Source organism: Eleutherodactylus coqui, chromosome 3, assembly GCF_035609145.1.
Source record: "Eleutherodactylus coqui strain aEleCoq1 chromosome 3, aEleCoq1.hap1, whole genome shotgun sequence".
Lineage (NCBI taxonomy): Eukaryota > Metazoa > Chordata > Amphibia > Anura > Eleutherodactylidae > Eleutherodactylus > Eleutherodactylus coqui.
Window position 1 is genome coordinate 131,161,930 of NC_089839.1, and position 27,150 is coordinate 131,189,079.

At 42.7% G+C, this 27,150-nt stretch overlaps 1 protein-coding gene across 11 annotated transcripts in view; it reads left to right on the top strand.

The window, feature by feature from the left end:
- Positions 1 to 27,150, top strand: part of ARID1B (AT-rich interaction domain 1B) — a 490,608-nt gene that overhangs the window by 251,925 nt on the left and 211,533 nt on the right. For all 11 annotated transcript variants that reach the window (XM_066596068.1, XM_066596069.1, XM_066596077.1 and 8 more), the window contains one exon: positions 22,902 to 23,148. In XM_066596068.1, the coding sequence (XP_066452165.1) occupies positions 22,902 to 23,148 (247 nt within the window). The remainder of the gene's footprint in view (positions 1 to 22,901; positions 23,149 to 27,150) is intronic.

A 27,150-nucleotide genomic window follows, 5' to 3' on the forward strand; every position in this document is an offset into this window, starting at 1 on the left:
GCTACTGCAACCAAATCTAGCTGTAGACTTTCAGTAGCCGTCAACTGATTGCTCGTTCCGCCAACAACTATTACACTGAACTCTGGTATAGAGCAGCATCTTCTGCTTGGCCCGGCATGGAGATTTATCTAATTGGAATAAGCTACTGCCAGATCCCTCTGGCAACGGGGGATCGTCCACAGAGCAAGGAATTATGTTGGAATAGAACTTGCTTAATTCCTTTAAGTCAACAGTTTTGTCAACTTTTATCAAATGTGTATGGCCAGTTAAGAAGGCTCCGCTCATACGGATGTATTTTGTTCAGCATTTTCCATCAGTATTTTAGTCAAAACCAGAAGTGGAACCTACTGAGAAAAAGTGTAATGGGAATGATTGCATCTCTTCTGTATTCTGGACACAATTTTGGATTTTGATTTAGGAATACTGAGCGGAATACTGATATGTGAATGGGACCTCTGTCTGTGAGCTAAACCCACTAATTGTAAGATATTCTCCATCTTGTGACTTCCCATGTTCATTCTTACATTTTGGGTGGAAGTCCTCTAAATGACCGGTGTTTATGTATTGCTTGTAAAGTGAAAATTGGACTTAAAGGGGTTGTCCCGCGAAAGCAAGTGGGGTTATACACTTCTGTATGGCCATATTAATGCACTTTGTAATATACATCGTGCATTAAATATGAGCCATACCGAAGTTATATACTCACCTTCCCTGCGCTGGCGTCCCCGTCTCCATGGTGCCGTCTAATTTCAGCGTCTAATCGCCCGATTAGACACGCTTGCGCAGAAGGGTCTTCTCCCTTCTGGTCGGTCCGGGCACGAGCGGCGTTCTGACTCCGCCCCCTTCTACGCGTCATCGCGTAGCTCCGCCCATTACGTGTGCCGATTCCAGCCAATCAGGAGGCTAGAATCGGCAATGGACCGCACAGAGCCCACGGTGCACCATGGGAGAAGACCCGCGGTGCATCGTGGGTGAAGATCCCAGCGGCCATCTTGGAGGAAAAGAAGGAAGAAAAAATGATTCTTCATGCACACAAGCGGAAACTTATTTCGGTTTCTGCTCACAGATGAAAAATTGCGGCATGCTCCGTTTTTGCACGGATGGCTTCCATTGAAGTCAATGGAAGCCGTCCAATCTGCGGCCGTTCCACAATTGACAGTACGGAAAGGTCGGAATGCTAGGTGATGGCGCGGGAAAAGCAGGAGTTTAAAAAAAAAAAAATTTTCTGTGCTGTGCATGTCTGACAGTAAGTCGGGTGAACCATCCGCAGTACAGAGAAGTCGGAAAATGACTGGTATGCAGGGTCACCGGCCACGGTCAGGGCTGGATTCCGTGGTCGATTCTGCAGCCGGAATGTGTCCATATACCCAAACTTGCAATGCTCACAGTTCTCCTATTTTCCTTTGTCCTGGGGTGCGATCAGGGCAGGTTAAGTAACGGCCTATGCCCCATTGTGTCTTATTTAATGTGTTCTGATTAACTCGAGAAGTGTGATACTTACTGTTCTGGACTTAGCGCAGCATCAAATTACCCTCCTGTTGACACCTACAAGAGGTATTCAGATAAGAATATTTCAATCCGATCCCACTTTATCCACTTCAGTCATCTCCAACATAATGTTGCTGTACATCACATTAAACCACACTGTGCTCCAGACACTTATTCCCACACTTCTGTAACGGTGAATTAGGCTCAGGCAACGAGATCAACACATTTGCTCAATTATGGTCCTGCATTATTAATTCTTACCAGGCTTGCGGCTTCCCAGCATAGGAGCACACTTGTGATTTTTCTGATGTTATCATAGGCCTGCTGTGCTGCCATTACTGTCTGCTCAAATTCCTTACTTTTACTCAAAGGTGACCTGCATTAAAAATCCAATTTTCAGCAGTCGCATCTTCCGTTTAAAAGTCTAAGAAAAGCAATTCCATTATCCAGCTTTAGCATTTTAGAGTTGCAAGTATGTTTTTCATGTTTAATGCTACTTTACATCATGCAATAAAAAATATACTAAAAAAGTTGGGGTTTTTTTTCTTTGCATTTGCTAACTATTGGCTGTTGCTTTTTGTGTATGTACACATCATGGCATTTATTAAAGGAGCTTTACGCATGCTTTTCACATATTGACTCTCTACCGTAAGTTGTGTTTGTGAGGTTTCTGACTTGGACCTGCACTGATCCAATAAATTGGGCTGCCTGGCTGCAGTTTCACTAAGGTTCCCACTGTTACTGTTGTGGTAAGTTGGAAAAATAAGGCCGCCTGCAGACGGGCGGGTCGGATCCAGCGGCAAGAATTCTCGCCGCGGGACCCGACCCCAGCGCCTGCAGGGACGGGCGCGTATTCACCCGCGCTTGGCGGCTCCGGCTCTTTCATGTGCCGGCTGCCGGGCAGCCGGCTCATGCGCAGACCGCAGCCGGCAGCCGGGTGAGTGACGTTTCTGTGCAAGGCTCTGCGAGTCCCGCACAGAAATAGGACATGCCGCGGTTTGTTTGCCGCACAACATTTCACGCGGCCAAACCGCGGCCGTCTGCATAGGAGTGTGTATTGTAATGCACTCCTATGCAGGCTTTCAGTGGCGAAAATCCCGCCGCGGGATTTCCGCCCGTGTGCAGGCGGCCTAAGAATAGTTGAGTGAGCACATTAAAGGGGTATTCCAAGACCTAACCTTTTCTATGGATGACTAACCGCTCATCAATTGATAATTGGTGAGGGCCCACTGTTTGGATTCCCGATGATCACCTTGTTCCCAGTGCCGCTGTTGCTATGGTCAGCGGAGGAAACAAATTGCTGACCATAGCACAGCAGTTTGGGTTGATATTGCAGGCGCAGCTTCTATTGAATTCAACAGAAGCTGAGCTGCAATACGCCTTCACCTTTCTTTGTTTCCCATTTACTATGCATGTGCTTCCATTTTTCTGCTGGGCAGGCACATAACTTGAAGCTCCTGGGACCTAATGCAAAATCTGCAATATGGCCTCAACTTTACCATATGTAATGTATAATACAGATGTTTTCTAATATGAAAGGATTTTTGGCCCCCCTCAGACACCTCTTAAGCTACATTCCTGCTGCTGGGAATAGGGCATTTCCCGTATCTAGCTCAAATGCCATGAAGTTATCTTGTATTCCTAATTTTAGGCAGGGTTGCCTTGGTCACTGAGGAATAAAGAACTATAAGGCCTTATCCTAACAACTAGAGGGCAAGGTTGCTTGTAGGAGAAACAACTTGAGCCCGTCAACATTTTTAGGAAATAATCTGAGGGACATCTTACAGTGACATTCTATAATTCCCCAATGAACTCCAAGGCACTACAGGGAATTATATTTGTTCATGGGTTTCCATTGTAGACAGGTGCTTCTTGCAGCATAGTGCAATTAAATAGCTATAGCATCTCAATTCTTATTTGTAAGGATGGAGCAGTTATAGAGGCTTCTATACAAGGGTTGGGGTTCTTTGGTTTTATCAAGGAAGAATATTTGAAAGAAGTTGGAAAATGCTGTCAATCTTTCCAATATCCAATCACAGAATACCAGAGACACATAAGTGCAGTGAAGGCACACTGGTATATTTGCAGCTGGCACACCTTTGTACATAAACGTGCACAGGCGTGCTAATCTAGACAATGATGATCAGAGGTTTGACAATGCAAAATAAAAATGCTTGCCTTCCGTTGTTCTTTTACAATTTCCTTAGCTATCTAGTCGTCGGTCAGTGTTTTAGTTGCATGCTAATATATCATTTTAAATAAAGTCTTCTTGTAACGTTTATGGATCTCCTCTTTGTAACACCTGCGCACACAGATAAGTATATAATGTGCATATAATAAACATATCTGTCTCTCTCTCTGCTCTTTTTGCTCTTGCTCTCCTCTCGCTCCATTCACTTCAAGGAGACCTCTGGAGATAGCCAGGTAGACTATCTCCGGTGGCCCTATTGAAGTGAAGTGAATGGTGGTGGACTTGTGCGGTCACCTGCTACCACTAATTTCAGGACTGGGCTGTGGTGTCTGCATTGCAGATAGAACCTATTGGGAGACAAGCTCTTTAATCTGTTGGCACTCTGACATTTACATGTTCACCTCTGTATTAAACCTCATATGATTGTTTAATTTAAACTTTGTGTAACATTGCACGTTGGTACTGCTTTTGCTCCCTGGAGGAAAAATGTTTATTGGTTTACTGCTGGAGATTTACCCTCCCGCATAAACTTTGGATTGCAAGCAACAATGGAGAACTATTTTTGGCCGACAACACTAAAAATAAGTGATAAGCATCTTTAATACGTCTTTCAATCATAACAGCAGTTTTATTTCTTGTGTTATTAGCTCCTAAGGTTTGACTGCTGTGTTGTAGATGTAATTTCTTGCTGTAGACTTTTCTTACTGTGCACTTGATGTATTTCAAGGGTGGGAGGTGAAGTTGTGCACTTTGTAAGTGTTTAATGTATTTATTTGCCTGTGTTTATTGTATGTTTTAATGTTGTGTAGTTGGATTGTGGTAATTTATCATTTAGTAACTGATGAGCTTTCTGTGGCTCAATTGTTAATCATTTTTACTTAAGTTATTTCTGGCAGCAGCATTATGAGGGTGAAGGAAAGGAAGCAGGTCCTGATTCTTCCAGTCTTAAAGGGGAAGAGTTGATATAATGGAGCAGCTTCAGGGGCTGCTCTCCAGCAATGATGCTAATCGAAGATCTAATGACATTTAAGCCATATTTCGTGCACTGGGTTGTTTTATTTTTTCAATCTGGTCTTGTTCACTTTGGATTTGTATCATTCTTTTCCCTTTTCATGTTGGGGTAGGTCACATGGGGTGTTTTTTTTTCCATCGCAAATCCAGCAGCATATTTAGTTTTAAAGTCACAGCAAACGGCCACAAATTTCCATGTATAACATGCAGATTTTTCTATGCATTTCATCCCAGTACACTGAAAAGGGTGAAACCTGCTGTGAAATTCCCAGTACAGTATAGTTCTGTAGATCCTAAAATCTGCCCCACAGGTCAATTTCTGTGTGGAAAAACTTTGCACCATGTGGATAATATTTAAGCTCCTCCACGTGTTGATTCTGTAATCTGCGGTGGAGTTTCTGTCTGGAAAATTTGCAGCAATTGTGGAACATGCACATTTACTCATTAAAGGCCATATGACATCAAACATCAGGTTGCACAGATCTTAAAGTCCCAGCCCTTTTATGTATTACATGATTGGGCATATTTTTGAATGGCCGGTCTGTAATGCTCTGCTTGCCGTTTCAGCAGTGACTTAAGGAAGAGTGTATGGCGGCTACATTTTCCCTAATTATATGACTTTATCAACATAAGTCACTGTAGCTGTACAGCTGGTGATCAACTATTCGCCATGGTTGGCTAAATTACAGAAAAGGGGTTGTTGAGCTTTAAGATTACTTGAGCTAATAGAAAGGCATGAACAGTTAAAAGTTCACATTTAACTAATTTTAAATTAAAAAAAAATATATATATATTTTTTTTATAAGTTCCAAGTCTATCCTGTGTCCATTACCCCCTTTTCCAAATTACCTAATTAAAAGTAGTGGGTACCAGTCAGTCTCCTCATTGTGCAGATCTATTAATACAACATCTGTCAATAGTTTGAAATATTTGGGCCATTCTAACAAGTGACATAGGAAAAAGGATGGAGGCAATGTCATCTTACCAAAACATCAGACTCCTAAAGGCCCATTTAGACACAACTTTTATCGCTCGAAAGCCGCCTTTCTTTAACAATTCTAGTTACTCAAAATGTTGAAGCGTGCTGAAAGACAACAATGAGCCTTATCAGGAATTCACACTATACTATTGTTTCAGCTGTATCCCGCTCCCTGTACACAGGCAGGGTATGAAGAACACAGCAGTCCAGCTCTGTTCTTCATACCCCGCTTGGAACGCTCAACTGTATAACAGCCGGGCGCTCCGAGCAGAGAACAGCTGAATGCAGAAGACAAGCAGCCCCGCTTGTCTTCTGCATCCCCCGCTCAATGCTTGAGTGATCACCTTGCACTGTAAATGCACACAATGATTATCACTCAAATGTCGTGCAAAAGACCTCTTTTGAGCGATAATCGTTGTGTCTAAATGGGCCTTAAGCAAAATGGCTCTGTAGCGGTGCATTATACAAGCAGAGCAAAGCAGCTAAAACTAAAAAAAGCAGGGAGTTGGACACTCGACTAGCAGGATAAACTCTACCTTTCATTATTTGAGCACAAGGCTGAATTTTAAAAATTTCATTGAGGAATCTCTAATTTTATCATAAACTTTATAATGCTTTCATGTGTTTGCTAGGAAATGGGCCTCGGGAGTCAGTTTGAAATGTCCTATTCATCTAAGCCCCCTATTTATCAAAAACCCTTATATCTAGGATGTGGATTGTAGGCTGGAGCGTGATCGGCTGTTCATCACCATTATGATAGAACGGATGTTACCACTTTAATACAGTAAATTTATCACTTAAGCATAAGTCGAATATGAAGGAGTCTGGGAAAATCGAGGAGTCACAGGTTTGTCTTACATACTCCACATCCCTGCTATGAAGAGCTTGTTTTCTAAATATTGGGTAATGGCGGACTGCATGCTGACTTATTTCTTCAACATTTTGAGTAACTAGAATTGTTAAAGAAATGCAGTATTCTGTATTTTCCCTTTTCTGTTTCACAACGCTATTTAAAGATCTGCTCCGACGCATACTGAATCAGCAAACAAAACCGTGATATAATCTGTATCCAAAGGCAATAGTCCACAGTAATTAAAACACCAACTTTTTTTTATACCTGCTTAAGTACAGAAGGCACTTGGAGTGATTTGTGGCAACTTTATTTAAAGGCGCATGCCTCTTAATAAACTAGATGCACTTTTGCCTCACAGTAACAAAATTTGCCCCAAGATTTGCCTTTTATCCTGTATCATCTGGTATAAACTATCATCTTTGAAAACCATGCCTACTTTTCACATCACTTGTAAAATTTAGTATTTTGGCATGTGAAAAGAAAAGCTGCACTGTTTTACCACAACATTTTGTACAGCATAGTTATCAAAACCTGTCATAAATTACCTAGTAAGGGTGTATGCATACAGGCAATTTTCACATGGAAGTTTGGTCTAAGGGCTCCCACACATACTTGCGTTTTTTTTTTAACGCAAATGTCAATAGGACTTTCTAAAGTTAAAAACCCATCGAACATAAATTGCAAGGCACAAACTTGCGATGCGTTTTTAACATTAGAAAGTCCCATTGACCGATATCGCAGCGTTTAAAAGAAAAAAAAATGGAAGTGGGTTGGAGCCCTAATTCCAAAATGAACTGAACTAGCACAGGAAAAGAAATCAGTCATTTGAATTGGTTAATTCATATGAGCAATTTTTCTTTCTGACCGATAGTCTTGAGTTTGAAAACTCGCTGATTCTTGTCCAATTCTAGGACGAGAATAGTACATATAACATGCGTGGTCCTGCACGTTGGACAGCACACGGACAGTGTATGTGCTTTCTGATGCGAGTTGCGTCCGAGACTCTCTGGCACAACTCTATTGGCTTTGTGCATATATGGCCTAAATGTGAGACCTTTTTCTTAACATTTAGTGATCGTGTAAAACCCTGGACATTTTGTGAACTGTTCATAAAGGAGTTAGCCACTTTATGGGTGAAGTTAACCATTGCATGTTGAAGTAGAATGTATCTCACGAATGTATCCCTTTTTTGAAATTGTGCCATTTTCTTAATTTCTGAAGCCATGCCCCCTTGTTTGGTAAGCCTGTTGTCCTGCGGCACATGGCTGAAGTCTGTAAGACGGATGCAAGTGGAGAGGCGTGTGACCATACCTGGCACTTGGACTCCTCCACACGCGCACTGTGCACTAGATTGCTGACTTGTGCAATGGATTTAATTTACTTCAAAAATTAAGAAAATGCAGCAGAACCTTTCCAAAATCTGTATTAGTAAGTGGGTTATGCATTGGGTAACATTGCCCATAAAGTGGTCAAACCCTATAAGTTTAGAAGGAAAAGACGGAGACATTCGAATCTTCTCGCTAATTGCTTTTTGTGCAACAATACAGTAACTTAACAGTTTCTACCCTTTCAAACTGAATTAGTCCTTCACAGTCAGACCTTCAGTTAGAAGGATATTATTCTTGGCAGGGTGCTTAGTTTTGTAATTACCAGATTCCTTTCTTAATTGCAATTATTCGGACACCCATGCAGGGGAACCTCTCTAGAATGGAATGTAATTAGTGGTCAGAAGGCCCTGCAGTCTGCTTTGGAACAGCTGATACACATGACACACACTGTCTATATGATGGAGAAATACATGGCTTCATGGAAAATAAGGTGCATATACATCCATGATGGACAAAAGGCAATTACATGTAGTAAACCACATACAAAACAACTTATTAACATGCTCAGATGCTATCTTTGCATGCACTTTTTGGAGGATTGGTCATTTTTGGCAACTGGTAACATTCTGAAGCGTGAAATAAGATGTTACCCTCTATTCCTGCATTGAGTGCCTGTAGACAGACCCTGCCTGCATCATAGCTAAAACTACAGTGTTACATAGTGGGTTGAAAAAAGACCCAAGTTCATAAAGTTCAAACTTTTATATGCTTAAGGCTGCCTGCAGACAGCCGGGTCGGATCCCCTGCGAGAAATCTCGCTGCGGGACCCGACCCATGCCCCTGCAGGGACCAGTGCGGCTCTCCCCTGCTCCTGCGGCTCCAGCTGTGTAATCTGATGGCCAGCCGGCACATGCGCAGAGCAGAGCCAGGGCGCCAGGAGTGACATTTCTGTGCGGGCCTCTGCGAGACCCGCACAGAAATAGAGCATGCCGCGATTTGTTTTCCGCGTGTATTTTCACACAGACAAATCGCGGCAGTCTGCATAGGATTGGGTTTTGTAATGCAATCCTATGCAGGCGGGCAGGGGTGGAAATTCTGCGGGAAATCCTGCCGCAGAATTTCCGCCCGTGTGCAGAGGGCCTAAAGCACATTCGGGTGCATACATAGAGCACACGGGGTCCCCATGTATACGTATGTGTATCTAATATTGCATACCTTTTTTAAGGACCACTTTTATAACAGGCTCAGATACAGCTCTAGTATGTATCTAAATGTGGACACCAAATAATGTAGTCAGATACCAGATCTACACAGTGATAGTGAGCACAGGGCAGTTACCTCCAGGAATCACAGATGCCCTTCTCTGATTGGCTTCTTTCAGTCATGACTTGTGTCCACATACTCTCCCCATGCTGCAGCTACTCCCAATGCCCCTCTCACCATGCCCCCATAGTAATAGTGCCCCCCCCTCCCGTGTGACGGCTTTCTCTGGCAAGATGCAAAACTCTCATTACTCAGTCGTGCCGGTCTGGACATTACATGGCAGTGCATAGCCCGACAACTCCTCCACATCCCTCTCTCCATTTGGCCATGGGCCTCATAGCGGCCTCGTACACTGGTGGCACACCACCAACTGCAGTTAGTGCAGAGGAAGATTTAAAAAACAAAAACATTGAATGTATATACCAATTCGTCATAAAGTAGAAAAAAATCCTTTCTCCTCTGTGTTGGCAGTCTGATACCAATAGCCCATTATATTGTGTTCTGTGAGGATAATCCTTTATTAAATCTAACATCTCACTCTGCTATTACCACATCATCCATCTTTACATCTACTCTAAGTTCAGTCCAGTAGAACTACAGGAGGTCCAGGTCGTGATGTAGTAATAGTGGCTGCTTTATGGCCGTCTGAAAATGGCCTCTCTTGACAGTTGAACTAAGGGCCGATAAGTCTTGTGTGCTGGTGTGCAATACAAGTGTGATGGGACCCCAAAACACCAGAAAACTGAATAAACGTGAAGAAGTAAATCTATTCTAAGAGAAGGCCTGACATACAAAAGAGGGAAGGATACTAAATGCGTCGTAAAGAAAAACAGTCTTTTAATTCTTTGCGCTCGTCTCACACTTCCACGCTTCGATATATGGAAAGTCCATATCAGAGAAAGTGCCAAACTATCAGAAGCTTAAAGGGGTTGTCCCGCGAAAGCAAGTGGGGGTATACACTTCTGTATGGCCATATTAATGCACTTTGTAATATACATCGTGCATTAATTATGAGCCATACAGAAGTTATTCACTTACCTGCTCCGTTGCTAGCGTCCCTGTCTCCATGGTGCCGTCTAATTTCAGCGTCTAATCTCCCGATTAGACGCGCTTGCGCAGTCCGGTCTTCTCCCTTCTGAATGGGGCCGCTCGTGCTGGAGAGCTGATCCTCGTAGCTCCGCCCCGTCACGTGTGCCGATTCCAGCCAATCAGGAGGCTGGAATCGGCAATGGAACGCACAGAGCCCACGGTGCACCATGGGAGAAGACCTGCAGTCCACCGTGGGTGAAGATCCCGGCGGCCATCTTCGCAAGGTAAGTAAGAAGTCACCGGAGCGCGGGGATTCGGGTAAGTACTATCCGTTTTTTTTTTTAAACCCCTGCATCGGGTTTGTCTCGCGCCGAACGAGGGGGCTATTGAAAAAACAAAACAAAAACGTTTCGGCGTGGGACAACCCCTTTAACACGCAGTCCTGTGTACAGTTATACCTTATGTGAAGAGACACTTTGATGCAAGGAATAAGGCAAACAAGATCTCGTGTCACTTATTGATAGGCTGAAAATAGGAGGTTGTGTAAGATGAAAGCACATTTCCTTTCTTTCTATTATTGACCAGTAAAGCTGCTTTGTTCTGTAGCTAATCTTTTTAGAAACACTTAAACTCTAAAGAAATAGTTTCCTAAGCAGATGGCAGATGCAGACAAGGTTGATGATAGAGAAGTGGATACAATAGACTCTATATTCCATTGCAATAATGTGCAGATTGGTATATTTCTAAAGAATTCATAAAGTGACTAGAATATGGCATGACGTTATCAACGACCTCTGGAACACCCAGTGATCCTTGGAATAAAGGGGCTGCAATGCTAATATAGTGCTGCGCCCCTTCAGTCCTTTCCTGCAGCGTTTCTGCTCAATTCAAGTGAATGGGGCTAGCTGCAGATCCTTGTACTGCTGAGAAGAAAAGGGTCACAATGCTGAATGAATGCTGCAGCTGCTTCATTTTCAGGATATGCTAGCAATATGCCGTCACTTAAAAAAATAAGAATACACCCCCTTTAAAGACACACAAGATCAGTTTTCATGGTGCAGAATAGTACACGTCTACTGATGTGTATACATTCCTCAAGATATATAGTTTTTTATTAACTTGCCACATATTCTTTTCCCAATACGATCGTTATCCTTTGTGCACCCCATTTGTAGTTTACTGGCACTGGTTCAAAAACTCTTCTGTTTTTATGGTTGTCTGCATTTTCAACAGCCACTGGAGGAAGATTTTGTGTCTGGAATGCATCTTGACTTTCATTGCTCTTTCTAATCTTCAGTTCCTCCAAGTATCACTTATGGGCCATGAACATGATTCCTGGAATTCTCAAGTGAAACTCTCAGCCACTATGCAGTACGTCAAAAAGAAAATTAAGCTGCTGTCAGTTTCATAAAAATCCAATTTCGGACTACCTTTCCAGAGAAGCAGAGTAAAGCTATCTCTAGTAGTCCTATAGAGTTGAATGGAGTAGCATTGCACATGCTTGGCCACTACTCCATTCTATCGCCTTCTCACTGCGGGGAGTGCAATAAAGAGGGACGGAGGATACAGGAGCCTGATTTTCATGATTGATGAGGATCCCACCAGGGGGGCACGTGTGGATAGGTGATAATACTGGGACTATACCTTTAATGCATATTACATGATGCTATCTGTACAACTTTTTATAAAATTGTGGTGACAGTGTTTAGATAATGTACGGTGCCATATAAAAATGCATTTTAGAATGTCAAATATCCTGCCATGTCCCTATTTCTATATCAGATGATTTGGGCCCCCGGGAGCAGGAGACGGCAGACGGATCTCCGCTGTCAGCCTATCTGACAGGCTGACCGCGGAGAATCGCAATGATTCTCCGCTCGTGGACAGGGGCCGGCGCTTTCCATAGCAACGCTATGGAAGGCTTCAGACGGCGTGATTCGCCGGCGATTTACCGCTGGCGGAATCACACCCGTGGACAGGGGGCCTTAACATTCTTATGTATATTTATAGAGGTGAAATGCAAATATTTGGAAACTATTGTGACTGAAAAATCAATACACACCTCTTACAAAGTCCCTGCAGAAATAAAAAATTATGCACTTATTTCTTTGCATTGAGTTTATCTTTTCATGCATTAAAAAGCCTCATACCTGGCTTACAGGCTCTCTTACATTCAAGTTTCTGGTTCAGGGGCATTCTCAAAGCTGATCAGCTGTTTTTTCTCATGAATATGTACAAGCTCAGGAACTCCACACCTCTCCTCTTTCAGGGGCTGTGTAGCATAACCACACCCACTCAATACTACACAATTGCATCTTCTCGGAGTAGCTGCTGGTCCTGTTCCAGTTCACTGCTGATAAGGGTAGAAAATGATTCCAGAATGAATTACAGCTCTCTGTATAGCTCTGATGTCTGTTCTCCTGATCTTCTCCACCATCCCCAGGTCATACATTAGACTTTAACAGCTCAGTGGAAAGGCAGTGAATACACATTCACAACAGGGAAGCCGGTCAGTTTACTCTGACAGAATTTGCTAAGATTTCAGTTGTCCAGTCTGCAGTGCCTTGGAAAATAATGGAAGCATAGAATTCAATGAATCAGAAATTATTAACGAAAACCAATTAGAAAAAGTCTCCATTTCCAAAAATACATTGATTTAAAAAAAAAAAAAAAAGTTCAAACGTGTGCATGGCCTTTCCAGAAATGAGTTTGTGGAGTAGCACATTTCATGCAGCGATGGTGGTTGCGGGCTTGGCATAAACGGATCCGGGTCTATTTATATTCAGTGTCTGTATCTAATTGATGACCTGTTGCTCTGTTTAATGCAGATATAGCAGAATACATCGCAGGCAGCTTATGCTGACCCCAGCCATCAGGATTCTACTGGCCTTTAGCCCAGGTCTGGTAAATGAACCCTGCTGGGAAATCATTAGAGAATTGAACATGGTCGCAAGGTCAGACATTTTTCCCCCATATAGGAAATTACTGCTAAATTGGAGTTCTTTCCTTTTGCAATCTGACCATATGAGAGTATGATGGAAAGGAAGCAGGAAAAAACATTCTCTGCCGATATTTATCATTATATACTTGTTTAGTGACAGAGATTTGCAAAAGTTTTTTGGTTTATTTTTAACCCAATGGTTTAAGGATGACTGAAAACTAAACTTCTACAGTTGACCTTTGCAAGCAGAATTTTTACACTTTTATAAGCTTCTTTTCAGCTCCAATAATTTTAAGATTTGATTGGACTATTTTGAAACCTTATATTTAAACTTTTTTTTTTTGCTTTGAGTCATTGGAAATTAAACAATGTGAATTATAGCCTGTAGTGATGCATTTGTTGATGCCCAGCATTAATACTTCCTTTATAGTTGGGTGATCAAAGACGTTAACATATATTGCTTTAACATTTGATGCTACAACCTGAAATGTTAGCGTAAGAGTTAAGCCTCAAGTCTTGAGAGTTTCTTCCGTGTGACACGCAGGCATCGTCCCTCACAGTCTTTAGCCCCAGTAAGTCAGCAGTAAATGCTGGCTGGTAATTGCAGTAATGATCACACAGCTGTGCCTTCCTGGTATTAGAACGCATGTCAGGACCGGTTTAGAGGTCTTGCTTCATTTCCTGCCAGATGAGATCCTGCCCTCCACACTTCAAGCAAAGATGCCGAGAAACCTTCTATATTATTAAGTAGAAGAACCCTCGGCTCAGGAATGAGCGCTGCTATACCACTCTTATTGAGGCTTTTTATCCTACAATGATGTGCGACAGGAGTTAACCTTTTATACTAATAAACCCTCTAAACAAGGAATGGTTTATTTAAAGAGACTTCTGAAATTAGAGAAGCTCAGCTTTCTTTTCCCCCAAAAAAATATTTTTACCCTTGTACATCAATCACATCTGTCACATCTGTATTATGGTATGACAGCTCAGCTTTTACTGAAGTGGATGAGTCTCAAAGTCCATGGATCAGACATTTTTTTTTACAAAAAATAGTTCTGCATGCTACTCTATACTTTTCATTGGCTTAAGAGGAATCTGTAGCAGAGGTTCCTTAGAGGAGCTCTAGCATCAGTATGAATACTCCCTGCAGAATTTAACACCTGTGTGGTTTCCTATTAACCCTTTCCAATGCAATTTGTATTCTGGTTTTCTGAGGGGGCGTGCTCTTTTTCTGCTGTTATACACCGGTGCTATATGCTGGCTAAAGCCAGTACTGCATGAGGTGACACGTTGGCTAGGCTCCGTCACCAGAGAGGCTGGCAATATACAGTAAGAGAACCCCGACAGATGTCTTCCAACATCGGAGCTGTACAGCCTTAAATCAAAATGTCTTTAGACGTCAGAGAGTGGATTGGAAAGGGTTAAAGCTGAAACAGTGGATACAATTGCATCCACTTAAAACAACCCTCCGAGTCTGGGCAAACATAGATAGCCGCACCGCTTCGCTGACTACCTGATGTGCACTATGCAAAGTATGCATTGGTAAGTCTGTCTGATCAGCAGGGTGGCAGTGTGCCGCTCCACGGCAAAGGCAGGATTGAGGCGCTCACACCAAGGTCTCCAGACACCAAAACTTAACCCGGATTCATTGCTGAAGACAGCATGGTTCCACTTCATAGCGGTCCAGTTTCCTCGTTCACAACACCACTGTAAACGATTGCGAAGATGGGTGGGTGTCGAGGAAAGTACATGTAATGGGCTCCGTGAGACCAAATGTCCTTCAGACTCGCGCCAAGAAATGGTTCCAACAAACACGGGATATAACGATGGCGCAGAGGTCCTATTCTAGTGAACAGGATTCGCACTGGATACTCGAGGCATCGTGTGGTTGCCGCGGATGTTTGCGTTTGAAACTCATGCTTTGATGTGATGAATGTGTCCATGACATGACCTGTTACTGATGCTCATGTGGCTTGGTAGCACCATAGAGATTACATTAAAATCCCATTCCATTTGCGTCCCTATTAATGGCACGAGACACAAATTGCCAACTAAACTTTTTTTTTTTTTTTTGGCCTTATCTGCTCTGTCATTTTTTGTGTTAAGTATTTCAATTAGCGCATAAATTTTTGTTGCTGCACTTATTTTGCATTTACAAGCAACATAGTGCATAAATCCAATGCAGGCCATCTTGACAATAAATATCTTCTACCACAAGAATTTTCAATGCACGATAATTAAACTGAGTGAGACGTGGGCTGAAAGCTAAACGGGAGCCTTCAGCTTAGATTAGTAGGTCGTCATATTGAATGAAAAACCCCGTGTTCATATTTTAGTATTTTTAGTTAACAGAGTTTCTGTTGTCTGAGGAACACAACGTACCGCCGAGGAGCCACTGGTTGCAGAGTGGTGGCAGTTTTATTTTGTACTAGCTAACCCGTCGCGCGTTGCTGCGAAGACAGACAGACATACATTCATTCGTTTTTATATATCTAGATAACAACCAATCACAGCGCAGCTTTCATGTTACCTCAGTGGTATAATATATAACAACCAATCACAGCGCAGATTTCATGTTACCTTAGCAGTATAAAATATAACAACCAATCACAGCGCAGCTTTCATGTTACCTCAGCAGTAAGAGAGATAACAACCAATCACAGCGCAACTTTTATTCTGCCTCAGCAATATAAAAAATAACAACCAATCACAGCGCAGCTTTCATGTTACCTCTGCGGTATTATATATAGCAACCAATCACAGCGCAGCTTTCATGTTACCTCAGTGGTATAATATATAACAACGAATCGCAGCACAGCTTTCATGCAACCTCCGTAGAATAAGAAATAGTAACCAATCACAGCGCAGCTTTCATGTTACCTCAGCAGTATAAGAAATAGCAACCAATCACAGCACAGCTTCCATTTTACATCAGCATTCTCAATATCCAGCAATTGTCTTGCGAAACGTTCGGCGGATGCATCATTTTCTGGTTGAACACGCCTCCCATTGCTCGTAATGCCTTTTGCTTTCGTGCTTGAGATGGAAATCAAACGATCTTTGTCTGGGGGGCATAACTGTCGACGATGCTCGCACGCGCGCCACCTATCGTAGGATAGTTGTACTATGCCAGTAACCTTCCCAGGAGTGTACTCAACAACTTTCCAAAGTCTCATGGCAATTGGATGAATGGTGTAGTAATGCATAAAGGACAAACAGACAGAAAGACACACAGACATACATTCATTTATATATCAGGAAGTGAGAGAATTAGATTCCGTACGTAAAATTTGGACGCTAATTGTTTTGCGCTTAGAATTAAATAATCGACTTGGGACCCATTAACTTTTCCTATTTATGGCATAATCAATGCCCGTGCCAAATTTCAAGTTTCTATGTGAGAAAATTACCTTCCGTATGTAAAATTTGGACGCTAATTCTTTTGCGCATAGAATCGAATAATCGAGTTGGGACCCATTCGCTTTTCCTATTTGACATAATCAATGCTCCTGCCAAATTTCACGTTTCTATGTGAGAAAATTACATTCCGTACGTAAAATTTGGACGCTAATTCTTTGGCGCTTACAATCGAATAATTGAGTTGGGACCCATTAGCTTTTCCTATTTATGACATAATCAATGCTCGTGCCAAATTTCAAGTTTCTATGACATTGGGAAGCGAGAAAATTAGATTCCGTACGTAAAATTTGGACGCTAATTCATTGGCGCTTAGAATTGAATAATCCAGTTGGGACCCATTAGCTTTTCCTATTTATGACATCAATGCTCGTGCCAAATTTCCTGTTTCTGCGACATCGGGAAGTGAGAGAATTAGTGGCAACGATGGAAATCGAACTATCTACGTGGGGGGGGGGGGCGTAACTGTCGACGACGCTCGCACGCGCGCCATTTATCATAGAATATTTGTACAATGCCTATAATCTTCCCAGGAGTGTACTCAACAACTTCCCAAAGTTTCATGGCGATCGGATGAATGGTGTAGTAGCGCATAAAGGACAAACACACACACACACACAGACAGACAGACACGCATACATTCAATTTTATATATGTAGATATTCACTTCAGAATGTAGCATGTATCCACAATTTTTCTTTATCTTTATGGTTTCCCTGTAAGCAGTCTGTGTTGGAACCTTCTGTTAGATACACATCAGGAGTCTTGCATGACGTACAGGCGGACAGCGTCACCCAATGGTGACTGTGTATCAGCACAAGAAGGGGCTGTTATTTCTACTTTTCTACAAAGAAAACACACGGGGCCTAATGTGAGCTCAATGGGCCCTTAGACCGTATTCAGACGGCGTAAGTAAGGAACTTAGACGCCATCTTGCAATGGACAGCAGTTGGACCCTGCTCATTTGTGTATGCTAGTTTTGTCTGAAAATGGACAATGGGACGTGCAGTGTTTTTCTTGTTTATTTTTGTTTTGTTTATCAATCCGTGTGACCAAATCGACTGTCTGGATAGTTTCCTAGGCTGTTATGGGGCTGTGCGCTGTCCATGGGATACAGCATGCAGCTCAACTACACAGCTGTCTGAACAGGCCTGTACTCTGTAAGCCAAAATATTGTAGAAATATAAATACTGTTAACTTGAAGTTTCATAGTAGGATTTTTTTTTTTACATTTGAGCGGTTCTTTTCCACATGTGCATAATCTCATACCAGACCCGCTTTCAGAAACGACAACGTAGATGTGTTCTTAAAAGCGTGGATACTAGAATCATTTCTGTTCTGGCTCCAACAACTCATCTGGATGGTATTTTCTAGTTCCACAGGAAGCAAAAAGTCATTAAGCTCATTTGCTGTCTAGACAATGCAACCCAGGGGCCTTTGGAAAAGCTTCTTACTATAGTCTTAGGTGAATTCATGTTACAATCGTGTCTTGGTAGCAGCTTACTGTATTGCCAGGGTTGATGTGAACTACAATTCTCCAGTATTTTAAGCTTCCTTTTAAAGAGGTTGGTGGTAAAATGATGATTTTACAGAAAGCATTGATTATAATCTTTTTAAAGTAAACATCTAATGTTTAAAGGGGATGTTCGAATTAAGGACATCCCTGTCACCAGGTCCACCAGGCCTTTAAAATAACAAATCAGTAGATAATCTCTTCCCACTCATCTGCAGGCTGAGCCTGTCTACAAACAAGCTGCAGCAGGCAATGATGGCGGTCAGCGATCATAGATGAGCGCTGTAATTGGCTGTTACAGCAGATGTACGGGACGTGTCAGCTGCCTGTAAACAGAGAGAGGAGGGACGAGCAGAGAGAGGCGAGTATCTGCTGATTTGTTATTTCAAGGCATAGCGGACATAGTGACGGGTTTCCTTATGTTTGAACAAAACCTTTTAAATGCTTGTAAATGTATTCTACATATTTATAGTCCTATAATCAGCAATAAAGCTGTAATGCCTGCTTATCAAATATTATGGCCTATCTGACAGTATACCAAACATAATCTCCAGGATAACAGGATAAAGAGAAACCCAGCAAGTGCTGGACTATCAGATAGCAGATTGGAGGAGTACTGGTGTATCTATGAGCTCATCAATGCTTGTATTGTTTAATTTGAGGGAATTGCAGCCTTCACTGACAAATTACATAATTTATGTGCGTTTTTGCAGCAGTGCTGTGTATAGGGAGTTTTGCAGGCATCCTCAGCCCCATCACACAGTGCACTACTATAACTTTACAGCTCGAGATACCGAGAGATAAACACTTAGAAGAAAATGTATTCACATGACACCGAATACAAAATTAATCATTTGTTCAATGATTTTTTTTTCTGTCAAGCATCAAGAAGCAGGAGAAAAAAGGAAAAACCCAGTAATAAAAGAGGTGGTTCCAGAATCCTGGTGGTTTTCCTTTGAAGCGTCATCCAGTGACTGGCGATGGCTATTAGTGCCTGTTTATTAATCTTCACAAGGCTGATCATTAGTTTCAACCTTCATTTGAAAAGACCTGTTCTCTTGACTCTGACGGTGACCTGATTCAATGCTTACGCCAGATTACTCCCAGGGCACTCGTGCATGGAGACTGCCAAATAGCAATGTTTTTGTAATTCCGGCTATAATCCGCCAGTGAATGATCTAATGCCGTTAAACATATTCTATTTAGCATTTTTTTCTTTGCACTACTGCCAGGAGTTTTTTTTCTTCATTTATTTTGTCACTTTACCCATTCCATTAAGGATCGGGATGAACATTTTGCATCTGTTTGCAAATCTGTTTAGTGCTATTGCACTGCCGTTTACACAGTGGCAAAGGCAAAATGAGCCTAAAGTACTTGATGCCTTTTTTTTATTATCCTAAAAGCAGTTTCATTTGCAGATAGTGCAACCAACACAAGAATGTTGGAGTGTACTAATCCTTATCTGGAATAGTTATTCACACTTGAGTACTTTAATGGAGCAGTTAGAAGCTTCAATTGCACGTTTTTAACATGTAAATGGTTTACTTTATAGTGAAAGCGGCAATCCCATCCCCAGTTGTTTCGCACTCCATTTGATGATTGTATATTAGGACTGCACTTGTTTTTTAATGCCAGTCCCTTCCATAGATTTTGGAATGGGGTGGGTTAACTTTTTCTACTTCCAATCTGCAGAGTCAGGAATATTGTGAGTGTGATGCACGGATGGGCACTCCACACTATCCCTGCAGCCCGTCAGCATTATGCATTGTCCTGCCAGCACCGATAGTTTGTAGCCTTTTAACCTTACCAGGAATACCACACATTAAAAATGAATTCAAAAGTCCTTCCCACATCTCAGTGATGGTCAGACGCTCGTGGTGCGGTGTGATACGCAAAATGTAGTACGGCCTCATTTAATGATTATAATAATGTTGCAGACCATTTAGGACTTTATGCGGTTTGCCTTACTATTACTAATCATTAAGCAAATTATGGAAAATTAGTAAGTTAAGTAGTCTGCTATATTAGCACTGCAATATTAGAATTGCTTAGCTACTTTTATTCTAGTAAAGATCGTATGTGGATACGAAAGACGGTGATGTTGTAGGGTGAATTACTTTCCATCGAGCCTAGTTAGTTCTATTTGTTGTTTTTTTGTGTGTAGACCTCATATATCTGCTAGTACTTGGAAAAGAAGAATGAACTGGTGCCCTGCTGACAAAATTGTCCTCCAGAGTGGTATTAGTTACAGAGTGTCTTAGTTAACAAAGCTCGATGCTTGGAATGGCTGTCATTAAGAAGCTAAATAGCTGTGCACCAGGGTGTGTATGCATGTACGGCGGAATGATAATGTCTACACAATTTACATACGGAAATATTGTGTAGTGGGACTGAAAACTAGTGTTTTATTACTAGCGTATATAGTGGATAACACATGAAGTCATTATCTTGTGCATTGCAGCCAGAGTAGATTGAATCCTATGCACTAGATTATTGGCCAGTCGACTACAGTGGCCATGCTGCTGTTGGTGGCAGCAAACCCTTGGTGGTGGTGGAATCCCGCATCCCTGTCTATAGGTTGCTTATAAAGGCCTCTTTCTCAGCCTATGAAATGATGTTGATCAGATTTGTACAACTCTGTCTCAATGAAATGGAGTTGATTGATCTTCAATACCGGGCAAGACCATTAAGAAATGTCATGCCTTTTATACACAGTGCTCACTTCTATAAACTGCTGATCTGCAGGGGTGCTGCGAGTCGGCCCACCATCATCGAACATGGATGACTTATCCTAAGGATCTGTCTTCAATATCTGGGCAAACCCCTTCAGACTATAATGACATTGGCAATGTCTGGGAAAAATGGTTGAAGGTACAACTTACTGATATTCCTTCTAACATAAGCATTCTAGTAGCAATCCCGTTTATACATATGGTACATACATATCACACAGCGCTTCACATCACTTGGTGTTGGGTTCTGTCCTTGTTGGGGCTCACAATCTATGTTCACATATCTGGTTTTGGAGTGTTGGAGGAAACACAAAGACAGGGAGAACATACAAACTCCATGCAAATATTGTCCTTAGTTGGACCCCAACCTCACAAGGCAACCTAGTATTCAGTTGTAATTTTTCCAGTACTGTCTGCTGCTATTCTTTCTTTTGCGCTGGCGTTCACAATCAGCTCGGTTTTGGCTGCGATCGTACAGATTGTTTTATATGCTAATACCAAAACAAGAGTCTGTGTAATATCACCTGCTATCATCTTACGGTCTACGTTTAGTACAAGTTTTGATATAACGTTATTTCACTGTAGACGATTACAGCAATAGTGTTCTTTACTGCGACCCCATGTTTTTTTTTCTAAGTTGTCGTGTTGAGATTCTAGGTGTGAAAATGGCGTCAAGTTCAATTGAACCAGTAAGAAAGCAAAAGCTTCCTAGCGGAGTTAAGACCGTTGGCAATTTACACAATGATTTGTTAGATGTGTGGCATTACCTGCAGTAGCATTCAGGGCGCAGGCAGGTTGTAAAAGTGTCTTTTGTCAGCCCTGTAGCTGCCGTCACCACTTGTGATGTGCGCAGTTATTGCTTACAAGTAACGAGATTTCCTTGCCGCGATTTTGGCGAGTCATCTTTTATTCATCCTGCTTTGTCAGGTTGTTTGGCGGAGTGTGTGTTTTCACCATGGTAAATCTCCTTCAAGGAAATCCTCTCCCTGTGTGAATAATCACATTTTAGAGGTTACCCCAGGTCAAGCCATGCTGTGGAACCGCAGCCTGCTCGCCCCTCCTTCCTCCTCCCATAATATATTTTAGGCCTTACACACTGTGGCTGCACGTGACCTCCTCTGCTTTTATGAATGAGTTACATCAGGTTTGCAAGAACAAATTCCTGGAAGGCATGAACTTGAGGAAATGCATGGGAGCCGTCACTCAATGCGCCACACATCCCCAGGGGATTAGCAGAGAGGATTTGCTAAGCAATCAGGATACGGCGTACTGTTACATTTTGCATTGTTTTTCTCTTTTCTGCCCTTTGCTGTTGCTTTCAACGAGGCCCCCAACCTCCCTGCTGCTGTAATATCACAGCGCTGTCTGCGGCGTCTAATCTGAGCCGGAGCGCACCTGTAGGTAGAGGCTCTAATTCTATTACCCTACACTCTTATTACATTAATTAAAAACACAAGCTTGAATCTCTCCCTAATTTACTCCTAATCGTGCACAAAATACAAAAACTCCTCACATTTTTGTGATTCATCAAAATGAATACTTAGTGCGGTTATTTCTGAGGAATACATTGTTTTGTAGGAAGATCCAAATAAACTAGAAAAATGAAATCTTAGGCGTTATCTAGGGAAACAAACCTGTGGAAGCAGGTCGGAGTGCTGTAAAAACAGATAAGACTACCTACTTACTTCTCCTACTCTGCCAGTGCCCGTCCTATGCTGCTCTCTGCGTCCTTTTGCAGCAGTGCCAGGGAAATGTGACCGCAGCTAATTAGTCAGTGGTCACATATCCCTAGCACAAGTTACCGGTGATTGGATGAAGTATGTTATCTTTTACATTTTTACAGCTCTCTGATCTGCTGTCAAGACTTTGTGCTTCCCTGTATAACCCCTAAGGTCTAACTGCGGCTCTAACAAGTGAAATATGGGGTCCACAACCTACAAATGAGCAGATGGAAGTGTATGTGGGTTAAGAGGCCGCTTCATATTCAGCATACTAATCTTGTGAGCCTCAACTGCACTCAACGTTCTCTGGAATTCAAGAAAATGTATATCATAGTAGAATATTTCCTGATCCCCTTTTTGCTTGTGTGCTGCTATAAAATAAATCGCTATACAGCACTTTCACCTGTTTTAAAGTCTTTCTGGTCTATTCTGCAGGACTTGTCTGGTTCCATTGATGACTTGCCGACTGGAACTGAAGCAACGTTAAGTTCCGCTGTGAGTGCCTCGGGTTCTACAAGCAGCCAGGGGGAGCAGAGCAATCCTGCGCAGTCTCCCTTCTCGCCACATGCATCCCCGCATCTACAAAGCATTCAAGGTGGTGGGCCATCACCATCCCCTGTGGGATCACCTGTTGGGAGCAACCAGTCAAGATCAGGTCCAATATCACCTGCTAGCATTCCTGGTGAGTTAATATATTGTAGCATTATATAGTATATTAAAGGGGTCGTTCCCCTTTCAACTGTTGATGAACTATCAGTGAGGGAATGGAACTCTGCCTGGAATTCTCAGCCTGCAACACCAACCTGGGCCACAGAGCTGTCTGTTTCCGGCAACGCAGCAGCTCTGTGCACTGTAATGGCATTGCAGGGGGTCCCGGTTGACAGGCCCCTCACAATTTCCTACTGATGACCCTACCTGTTGAGTGGTCATCCATAGTTAAGTGCGTCAACCCCTTTTAAATTTAAACTTCAAGTTGTTAAATGAAGAACATGGTGTATATAATAACTAGACTTGCAACTGATTCTGGATACAGTTGTCCCTTACAGGGAATGGGGTATGGTTACAGTCGGCTGCCTGGTCCTATGAGGCAGACACAAACTTGCCTCTAGTTATTGGTATCCCATGCAAAGAAGCAACTCCAAATGTATTACTAAACTAAAGTCAAACTAAACTGCTTGCAATGACTTATACATAGTGTGAAATCTTAATCAAATTACGTTAAATGGTTTAGGGAGATTGTTGTAAATATGCAGCAAGAAACTCTAAGGCGTCCCTCACACAGACATTTTTTACTGCGAGTAACGCAGTGTTTCTAATGCCGCTGTAATCCCAGTATAACGCTCCCGTTGAAATCAGTGGGGCCTCACAGACAGGCGTTCGATCGCGGTGCTGGATGGCGCTTTCCAGTGCTGCAATTTTCGAGCACTGTCTGTTCTATCTGTGGGCATTTAGCGCAACTCATCACCCATCAGAATGATGGGGTGCCCCAAAACACGCTGTCTGCTGCAGGGAGCTGCGGCTGAGAACGAAAGTAAAATCGCTGCAATGTGTGAGGGAGGCCTAAGACGCTGAACTTGAGTCAGGCCACTCTCACAAAGGCGCTTGAAAAAACACTACGTTTTTTTTTTGTTTTTTTTAAGGCCAGCTGCACACGGTCAGGTCGGATTCCACATGCGGGAGCACACAGCGGAATCCAACCCTGTGCCTAGCCAGCATCCGCGAGTACCTGTCTTTTCTTCTTTACTGTACTGCGGATGGTCCGCACGGCGAGCCGTTGGTCATGTGCAATGCTGGGGTTTTTTTTTCAAATCCTAGCTTTTCCCGTGTTGTCGTGATGACACAGAATCTGCAACCTTTTCGCAGTGTCATTGAGGAAGGTCTGCAGCTCAGACTGCTTCCGTTGACTTTAATGGTGGAATCCGTACAGAAAGGCCGCCTGCGCACGGGCAGATTTGCATTGCAGAATCTGGAACGGGTGTCTGCCTCCGGATTCCGTAACAAATACTGCCCCCAGCATGCAATGGAAAAACGATTTTTACCTTTTTTTCCCCTCCTGTACACGAACGGAAATCAATTGCTCTATTTTTAGGTGAATTCCATGCGGACTGCTTCCATTAAAGTCCATGGAAGCCATGCGCAATACAGATTTTGAAGATTCCGGACTGTACACCGGGTCGGATTCCGCTGTTGGATCCTGCATGCGGAATCTGACCTGTTTGTCTACAGGCGGCCAAAAAGAGCATGCTGTGATTTTTAATTTTTTTCCCCCTCCTCTGTGAATGGAAAATCGCTATTTGGTTTCCGCTCATGTAGAGGAAATAACATTTTTCAATAGCATGCTATGGGGTGTACTTGCTGCAGAATCTGGAGGCGGACGCCCGCTGCAGATTCCGCAATGCAAATTCGCCTGTGTGCAGCCAGCATAACGCATCGTTTACTGCATTTTTAGTTGCGTTGACATGCATTTTTGACTATGTTTTCAGCTGCACTTTCAGCACAGTTATAAATGCAGCCAAGCAAGCTGAAATGCCAGAAATGAAAAAACGCAGTAACCACATTCTACCGCACTTTCAGCAGCCCTAAAAACACACCCAATTAATTTCAATGGTCAAAGCATTGCGTTTTAAAAGGCTGAAACACCTGAAAATAGAACAGACACCGCTTGAAAAATGCAGCAGTAAAAATGCTGTGCTTTAACGCTTGTCTGAGAAGCCCCATTGAAACCAATGGCAGTGATTGACAGCGCTTGGTGCTGCGCTAAAAATGCAGCATTAAACACAGGAAACAAACGCCCGTGTGAGAGTGGCCTCATTCTTTACCTTTGAATTTTTTAGCTAGAGACCCTATTATTTTTGGGGACCTCTAACAATGTATGTTAAAACATAACCTGCAAGCTGCTATCTGTCTATTGGTTATCAAACTGACAGGTACAATTGAGTCTGCAACTCATTTTATAGATCTACTAAGATTTGAAGAGACTCTAGTCACCATCTAGGCCTCACTAAGAACAGCACAATGAAGTGATAGTCACACTGATTACAGTCCAATCGATGTGTCGATTTGTACAGAAGTTTAGAAGAACCTTTATGCATTTCTGCTACTAATAAAATCCAAGTTTCTCCCAAACCACTCCAAATATCCACGTAACAGATGTATCACTGTAATCAGTGTGACTGTCACTACATAGGTTGTCCTAGATCAAAAAGGGAGACAGTAGATTGCTTTTTAAAGCAAGCAGCACGTCATGAATTTTGCAACGGACAAATTTAGCCAGGTGAACAGAACAGCCAAGCATGGGCTTCCTCCAAGGAATAGCTGTAAAGCCACAGATGTTTCTTGAAAAGTTTCATTGTGAGAGGAGGAGGAGTAAAAGAAAGTATGGCAAAAGCAGGGGAAAAAAAAAAAGCAACAACACCCTGAGGGCACACAGTGGTCTTGGAGATAAATCTATGCTTAGTCATATGTAAGTAAAACTTACCAGTGTGCTAACAAATCAGTGGAATCTGCCGTGGGGGTTAGCCAGTAAAGCAAAGTGTGATTAGAGTCCATTCCAGCCTGATGAAGGATCAATAGAAGACCCAAAAGCTTGCTGTAACATCATGTATTTTTGTTAGTCATTAAAAGCTATCACATTTACAAGATTACTTGGTTTCTGTCACGGAGAACAATCACAGGTTAATTTTTATAAATGTCAGGCAATCCACATTGTCTGTGGACAGGCGGATGTGTCTGTCAGTTACCACACCCTAGCTGTGCTGAACACCCTTTCTGATAGCACACTGGCAGCGCGGCAGGCAAGCGCTTCTAAAGTTTGCAAGCTACGACCACTCATTCAGCTTAGACATCTACAAGTCAAAGGGGCCAGCGACATGTCTGAATACATTCACTGAAAAAAACTGTTTCACATCTCTGTTGGACTCCTCTTCCACCGGTGGTGGTGCTGCAGCTTTCTGGTCGTCTATCATGAGTCGTAGAGCTGCGCTCCATTGAGGATGCATCCCCGCAGCCCTAGGGAAATGCTCTGCTCAAGCTACTTAACAGTCTCTTTTGATACTACTTCATTTTGAGGTCCCGCACCACTGCCAGAATGAGATTTTTCATTTTGGCCTTGCAGCTTGGGATCAAGGAGGGTGGCCACCCAGTAATGATCTGATGATTTTATGTGGGCTATGCAATGGTCCTTCTGCAAACACTGCAGCTTAAAAGCACTTGTGTGCTTCAAAGTGCCTAAGAGTGATGGCCCACATTCCTCAGGGTCAGGCCTAAGAGTGTCCTCCAGCTGGTCCCACCGTTCACGTAGAGTAGATGGCGCTAATGATGGATGGAAGGAACGTTGCATAGCCCCCTTCCCTGCCTCTGAAATTGTATTATTCCCCTCCTCTTATTCCTCCTCCTGCTCTTCCTTCTCTATACTTCTCCCATGGCTAGAGAAACATTGGAGAATATGCCCCCCTTTCTTACCCAAAGCCACCCTCCCTGCGGTGTTGAGTAATGGAAGATTGGCCCGACAATTGTGAGATTGGTATCCCTTCCTCCGCCACCTGTGACAACACATCATTGTCCTTGAGGCCCTGTAGAGTCTGTTCCAGCAGGCAAACAATAGGAATAGTCATAGTGATCAATGCGAAATGCAAAGATGGAGGAAAAAAGTAAGGGTGGAGCCAATCCCGCATAATAGTAATAC